General features: G+C 36.4%; 1 protein-coding gene across 1 annotated transcript in view; it reads right to left on the bottom strand.

Moving 5' to 3' along the window:
• Positions 1 to 342: 342 nt before the first annotated feature.
• LOC129236407 (neuropeptide SIFamide receptor) overlaps positions 343 to 8,255 on the bottom strand; it is a 97,918-nt gene continuing 90,005 nt past the window's right edge. Inside the window, exons 4-7 of the mRNA XM_054870783.1 lie at positions 5,363 to 5,811; positions 5,127 to 5,301; positions 4,486 to 5,051; positions 343 to 590 (exon numbers count right to left, since the gene is read on the bottom strand). Coding sequence (XP_054726758.1) covers positions 379 to 590; positions 4,486 to 5,051; positions 5,127 to 5,301; positions 5,363 to 5,811 — 1,402 coding nt within the window. The 3' untranslated portion in view covers positions 343 to 378. The remainder of the gene's footprint in view (positions 591 to 4,485; positions 5,052 to 5,126; positions 5,302 to 5,362; positions 5,812 to 8,255) is intronic.

Raw genomic sequence — 8,255 nt, 5'->3', positions numbered from 1 at the left:
TGGCATTAGCTGCTTCACTTTTGCTCTTCGATCTGTCAAACTACCTATAAGATATGTTAGATACCACAATCAATAGCGTGGTTTCGTTACGCCTGTGTGCACATCTACATACTTACATATACATATGCATATGCATACGCAAGTATGTAGGTATGAGCACCATTGTCAAGTGTAATTAGTATAAATCTGTTTTCTTTTTTTTTGTAGATATAATGTATAGAAATTTGTATGAATAATCATTTATGAAATGGCTACTTTTGTTTGATTGATTATTTCGTATTTTCTCTTTTCATTTACTATAAGTATGTTGGTATTTAAAATTTGTTGTTGTTGTTTGTTAATTATTGTTAATTGGTATTATGCTTCTAAATTCAATTATTACTCAAATATTTCTATATTACGTCTGGGCGATGTAAGTGCATTGCCAAGCGAACTTTCAGTTTTCTTTAGTATTGAGACATGATGGCCGGTACCGTCGCCTGTGCGATTATGGCATGCAATTATGGAGTCTTGCTTGTTGAGCATACCTCTGCGTTGATCGGCGAAAGATATAACAGAATCCTGCTTTACCAACTGATGACGTTTGGGTTCTGCAAGAAAAAGAGTCATACTTAATGAGCGAAATTAACAGTTGTCTATTAAAATTTATTTGCTCTTTAAACACATTTTTACTTCCTCGGCTGCCGGTTATTATTTATTTACTTAGTTTCATTAAATTTTTAATTTAAGTATCACACAATTCCCAGAATATGATGCAATAACCTGAATTCTACAACATACATATTTATATTTACTAGGATCGCCCTTACGTCGAAATTTCGACGTTATATAAATACGGAGAGCAAATTCTAGTCATACCCTTTTTTTAGTATTTATAGTCATAGAAAAAAATTGAAACATACATATATAAATGGATAGCTTATGTTGAAACTTTTTACATGATATATGTGAATAGATGTAGTAAAATTAAATGTGAAAAATATCCCATTTTACCTGTATTAAGTGATCCTATATTTGTGTATTTCAAATATCATAATTTTTTTTTATTCATGAATTGGAAAAATTTAATTTCTTGTATTACTGAGAAAAAAAATTAATTTTGTTTGAAAAAGCATAATAAAAAACAATCATTAATTAATCCATGACCAAATTTATAATAGTATTGATTCACAATATATAAGTTTCCAGTTGTTTCATTAACTTTTATATCATGATACATATTATAGCATGATATATCATAATACAGGTAAAATAGTGTGATTAATTTACCTGCACCTATTCACTTATGTATTTATTTTAATACATTGTGCAAACATATGCACAAACATATGTATATACACATATGCTATCCATTGGTGTATGCTTCAACTTTTTTCTCTGACTATAAATACTAAAAAACGGTACGACAAAGTTTTGCTCTCCATATTAATATATAATTATCACAGATTTGTCTGTTATGTGTACAGACATACGTGGTGGAGAAATGTTAACAGCCAGTTTCTGCAGAGAATTTTAACATACTTTGGTTTCTGCACCGATTAACATTCCCTACTGTAACAGCGCCCTCTGCTTTGTTGGTAAACAGAAAATAGCTTATTGACAGGTTTATTTTTTTTCAATGGGAATATTTTAATACAATGAGTTGCATGGAACTCCTTTGTGCTCCTCATTCACAATTTTTCTACATGCATTCCATTTTACCATTTCTTATTTTTTTTATTTGAAAGCAATTTTATTTTTATTTTATTGGGTAGTTGTTCAAGAGTTATTCTGTTACGAATTCGACATTCACTACCCCGACAGAAGAGACTGGGAATCTTATATATGTTTAAGCGCTGAAAATTCACAGGACTGAAAACGTATCCGGGCTCTCTAAAATGAATATGTTAAAGCCTAAACAGATGGTGGCGTTAATCGCGGGATTAACGACTTAATTCGGAATTATGTCAGGAATTAAGTGCAACTAATGAGGATTGAAAACTATACTTAATTCTCATAATTTAAGCGGATTAAGGGAATTTTCAATGACCACATTGCCGAAAAACGACAGTTAATATCTATTGTGAAAGAAAAAGAATAAATCTCTTTAAGAGAAGAGCAAGAAAGACTGTATGCAATGCTAGTTTGCGCTAACACATTCAAAATTACATTAATTGCTTTGATATTTCAGAGCAGTTTGAGAAATTACAATTTAAGATTTTTTTGAATAAATAATTGTTTCTTAGTATCAGAGCAGCTATACCCGTATTTGTTGCCAGCGTTCCCTCTTTTAATGACAAAACTATCCCATAGGCAAATCAACTGTTCACTAATTGGAGTAACAACCGTCCGTCACGCAACAAGTTTATCATCAGAATTAAAGGCTCCGGTAAACCCGATTAATGCCACTGTCTGTCAGGTTATAAAATACTAACTACTAACAGGACTATTGGATATATTGTTAACATTGTCAGAGCTTCGCATAACGACTTCTGTAGGAGCTGTAGAGGCGAGTTAAAGTTAAAATCCATTCAACGCTTCCTGTACCGTTGCCCCGCTCTTTAACGAATACATATCCGATTTCTGAGAAATCAATTATTTGACAGAGTCTTGCTGGAGAGCTGATTGGACTTACCAAAAAATCGGGATGTTTTAATGACGAATCGAATTTGTCTGAAGCTAAAAATAATATGTAATGGACTTCATTTGGAGCTTTTGCATGATCCTAAGAATTTAATTACTTTACGACCTTTGAATTATTTAAATGTATTTTAAGACTCGCTTCGAGACCCTTGTTCTTTTCGTTTTGGTTAGATTCATTTCCTGTAGGAAAACATCTAGGAAAAACTCGTAGTAACGCCTCTAAGCCAAGGGTGCGCAGTACGTGATGAAACGCATTTAACAGAATAGTCTTTTTTAAAATTACCTACCAAAGGTTTGGTTTATGCTTTATATCTATGGCAAACCTTGAACCTAGGACGAATCGTGTGTGCGTCTTGATGTTGTTTCACAAATGAAAAGGTACAGTTTTATAGCACCACCGAAAGGCTTTTCATGCGAAGCTTTTTGATTGCATAAATATACTCGCAGGTTTGCCATTGCTTGCCGAGGGGCGTCTGCTGTCGATAAAAACTTTTTCTATCATTTGGTGTTTCATGACATTAAAGTGGGTTTCGAGAACAGGCCCTACCGGCCGAGCTCCTCCTCCTATTTGTGGCGTGCGTCTTCGTGTTGTTCCACAAATGGAGCCTACCGAATGATAATTCCGCTTAAATCTACATAGTACTCGGCCACTAAGAAAGTGTTTTACCAACCAACTACAGTAGTAACACATGGACTGAATAGTCCCGGACCAAACACATAGATGACACTAGTTTAATTGCATTCACCACTTTTTCACTTAGTACTAACCTTAAAAGACGGAGTAGGGGCAGGGATATATTGCGCAGAGCTAGGCATCAGGCAGCCATTTAAGCTTCCTAACCACAGCAGTATCTCTCAAGCAGAAGCCTTTGCTGTAGGTAAGGCTGCGGAAATAGCATTCGCAAAGACATCAAGCAACGCCAAAATAAATATATACGTTGACAGCCAAGCGGCGATAAAATCAATAAACTCATATGAAATTGTAGATGAGATTGCCAAAAGCGCTGTTTACAGACAATTCGATCAAGAAAACGACATACTGAAACCTTTAAATACGGTATAAACTGACATCGCTCCGGACATGAAAATACGGATAGATAGGCGGTGGAATAATCTAGCCACTTGCAAAACCGCGAAAATCATATGTACACAGAATGCAGATAAATACGTCCGATTCGTACTAACTCTGTCTAGAAAGGAAAGCAGAACTATCGTGGGTATACTGACAGGGCACAATCTGTTAGCGGCACACGCATACAAGATAGGAATTGCAAACAATTATAGCTGCAGATTTTGCAATGAACTAGAAGAGAGGGAAGCTCTTGAACACCTTCTATATTATGTTCTTGCCCTGCGTTAGCTACAACCAGATTAAAATGCTTAGGAGCTTTACATATGAGAAGTCAGAATGCCTCTCGGGGATAGAGCTCCAGAGTTTACTTAGATTCGCAAAAGACGCAGACGTATTACAAGATGTCTACTACAAAGAAACGTAAAGCTCTAGATCCAACTGGTAACACTAAGGATCAATAGGTCTATGTGAGGGCTTTCAGCCAGCCAGGTCAACCTAACTTAACCTTAAAAGACAACAAATTTCATATTCTATTCATTAGTCAATATTTATTTTTAAGTCCAGTGGTTTGGGAGGGGTCGAAGAGAATCGACTTGAAGACTCAGAATGGCATACCATTCATTTTTATTGTAATTTAGGAAAGTCGAAAGGATCGGACTGTCGGAAAGTGAATGGAGGCAATCGAATGCATCAAAACCAATCTTGACCCAAAGTGAGATCACCTCGAACTGATGCCTGATAAGTACAATGCAGAAGAGGAAAATTATATTCTACAATTCGTGGTTACTTACCAGGTCTTTGATCAACAAAAGAAATCACCGAATCTTGTTTAACAAACTTTTGTCGTTTATATTCCAACATGGCGGCACTTGTACTGGGCGAACCGTAGTTGTGTGGTGTGTCCAGTTTAAAACTTGTGCCTCGTCGCGAATCAATAGAGATTGTATCCTGTGTGGAGTACGCGTCCTGAGATTTATCCAACTGCCCGTTACGCCTTGCATCCATGTACGATACAATCGAATCCTGTTTGGTTAGCGAAACTTTCGAGCCGTTGCTATCCTGTTGACAAAGCATTCGACGCGATCCATCACTTGAGGCGCTCTCTTGCTTGATCAAAAATTGTCGAGAGCCATGAGAGTCCTGCTTCAAGAGCATCTGCTGTGATAAATTACTATCCTGTTTCAACATAGAATTTTGATGATGACGTCGAAGGGACTGGTGCTCATAAATATATGAAACAGCATTAGTTTTACGCAAACCGGGGCTGCTAGGGCTCTTGCGTGAGCTGTTGTGGTGATAATGCGAGGACTTACGGGTGCTGGTTGTAGAAGAGGCAATCGCTACATTGTCATAATATCTGTAAAATGTATTTGGAATTTTTTTATTTATTTATTTATTTATTTAAATTCCATAAATGTGCATCATAAATAACCTTAAGCGACCACAGCATGACCTGGATTGCATAATAGCGGCAAAACCGCGTCGGTACTTCTTGTTGAAAAAGGCGTATAAAATTGGGTTGATGCAAGAATTGGATGAACCCAGCCACTGAGCGAAGGGAGTTACTTTATTCAGTATCTCGCTTTCTTCCACCGAAATTTCTCCACCTAAAAAATATCAAAAGTTAATTTTCTATACATATAACTGTTTACATTTGTATGTACAAACCGAATTTAATTCTTGCAAAGATCACATAAAGCGGCAGCCATGACAATATAAATAGTATAACAACTGCTACCAACATTTTGATAACCTTCACCTTCGACTTCTGTTGCATACGATCCATTTGTGCATCCTTCGAATCGCCGGGGATTGAGCGTGTTGACACTTTAATCCAGATCAACACGTAACACAGCGTAATCAATGACATGGGCAGTAGATAGCAAGCCACTAGATGGGCTAGAAGAAAATATAAATTGCCATTCGTGCCAGGTGGCCACACCTCTTGGCATAGATAAAGATTTGGTGCCGCTGGGAAGGACTCAGCAGCCGGCACGAGTTCGAAGAAAAGCACCCACGGTATTGTTGAGCCCAAGGCAATCAGCCAAATGCATAAAATCATAAAACGTGCGCGACTTTTTGTCATCTGTTTAAGTGGCCACCAAATCGCTATGAATCTGAAAATATGCGAAAATTATGTACAGACAATGAGGTATCTATAAAAAATGCATTTAAGAGGCTATCATTGAAGTTTAGTAGAATATTTTTTATGACTAACCACTTTGCACTTTGCACTCTTCGCTCGTAGTGGCTGCGCTGTTTGCTCAAACAAGAAATTTGCATATTTCCCAATTGTATTTCATATTTTAGCACATGCTGAGACTTTCGCCAAACGCTTCCTCATGCCGTGCCCACAGTTTGCAAATGGTATTTATACATTGTGTCTAAAAGGCGCCCTAAATTTCAATAAATGAATTTTCGTCGATTATTAATTGATTCCCTTTAAAGTAATCTTCTTCGTACCCAACAGATCGACTTGCAAATTACCTCAGCGCTTTCAATTTCTTTTAAGAATTCACCTACGCTTTCCGCGTTGTGATAAGTGTTGAATTGTGGGAATCGGTAAAGGATGCATACTGGTGAATATGAAACTTATGGAAAGGTATTAAAGTGGGTTTTCTTCAAATAGTCACTTGTAAGATGATATGGGTGAGTCGGAGTGCGATGAAGAAATCACAATGCCGTCCTCTTCTGGCGCACATTTTCTCCCAAATACTTTCGTCCGCCCTACCACACTATTTCAATAAAAGAAAAGTGTCAAAACCGTAATCATTTATCGACTTTTGTTTGGGTTTTATGGATTTCACAAAGAAAATTGCTTCTATTGGGACAGTAGTGCAAAAATATTAGTACTCTCGACTCAAACCGCGAATCGGTTTATTTCATTCGCAAACATCGTCCATGAAGCTCTACACTGAGCAGCAAGAAACCAATATCGCCCGACATGTCGCTAACGCGCATTCGACAATCTTGGCGATATATTTTTTTCTTTTTTTTGGAATTTTTCGATGTTTTCTGCCTTCACACAGGGCAGAAGGTCGGAACGAGGTAAATCTTAAAATACAGATGGCCCCTTTGCACCCGTATGTAGGAACGTTTGAGTTTTCGTCGTTTATGTTTTTAAGGTTCCTACTGTCGTTCATATTTGTAAGGCTTTTGAAAATGATTTTCGTGAGAAACTCCAAAATTCGGATAAACTGATTGTTTGCTTAGCTGAATTCGGTATAGCAAAATATTCAGAATATACCAAGCCAATACTTAGAAAGCTTTAACACACACATTTTTTCATCTAGGGATGGCCTATAAACGACTGACACCTGTTTTAAACTAACAAAAAATGATTTTGATAATATCTCAAGTATAATTTTACACGAAAAATTCCGAGTACAATGACGGGAATAGAAGAAAATGGGATTTAATTTACGATCTTTATAAAGACATGTGCAAGGTGGCGCAAAATTAATCACCCCATAGGAAGATTTATAATTTTTGCAAATCGCGTTTTACGTCAATCGTATTTGAACTTATAAACAAGACAGATTCAGTATACCAACATACGTTTGTTTCCATTAAACATTTTTTTTTAATATATTTAGTAAAAAAGTTGTTGAAAAACAAAATTGGATGATTGATTTTGTGCCAGCTTCCACAATGTATGGATGAGTGGAAATTAAATTTAAGGGGCCTCCTTTAAGATTTTAAATAACTGGCGCAATGTAAGGAAGGAACTTTTTATTCATGGCCCAAAGCAACAACCGCCCGATTACCGACCGTGCGATAAAAATCAAGTTTTTTTGTTACCTAAGAAAATTTCATATGCACGTGAAACCCTAGATTTTGTATAGTAATGTTACAGATTCACAACTTTCAGGTATCAAAGGGAAAAACGTAAACAGAGGTACCCGTTGTGATCATTTATTTCGCAGGAGGAAAGTTCAACTTTTTTTTGACGTTTTTATAAAATAGTAAAAAGAACTGAAGTTCTTGCAGTATTGCATACCTCAACTTTCCATTTTTTTTTTTCAAAATAATATAACTCATTAGGAAATTTGGAGAATATTTAAGGACACAGTTTTCAAAGGACATTATTTGCTTTATTTGTTCTGGTGAAAAGTAAACAATTTTTTTTAAAAGCTGGATAAATTCTCTTTCGTTTGATATTCATAATAATATCATAGAATGAATAGATCAGATTAGATTTGTGGAGGGCTGGACAAGTCCAAGCACTCAGTAAGTAGACCATTGTACTACACCCGGACAGATATCAGTAGAAGGAATAGAGATAGGAAAGATAAACGGTGGATGGTAAAAACGGATAAATTAGTTTGAGGTCACTCTTCCACAAATCTCTTGGATTCATTGATGAATTTTTAGAGATCCGGTAGAGGAAGAGTATGAACTTTGTCCATACTCAGTGTATCGCAACCCAATATCCTAAGTCTGATTCTGGAAAATGCAGGACAGCTACAGAGAAAATGCTCTGCAGTGTCGTCATTCTCAAGACGGGATATGGATATCGGGCTGTCCACGACCCCCATGGTTGCCATATGCTGACCACAGA

The sequence above is a fragment of the Anastrepha obliqua genome, chromosome 1, assembly GCF_027943255.1.
Source record: "Anastrepha obliqua isolate idAnaObli1 chromosome 1, idAnaObli1_1.0, whole genome shotgun sequence".
Lineage (NCBI taxonomy): Eukaryota > Metazoa > Arthropoda > Insecta > Diptera > Tephritidae > Anastrepha > Anastrepha obliqua.
This window is presented reverse-complemented; position numbering and strand designations above follow the sequence as displayed.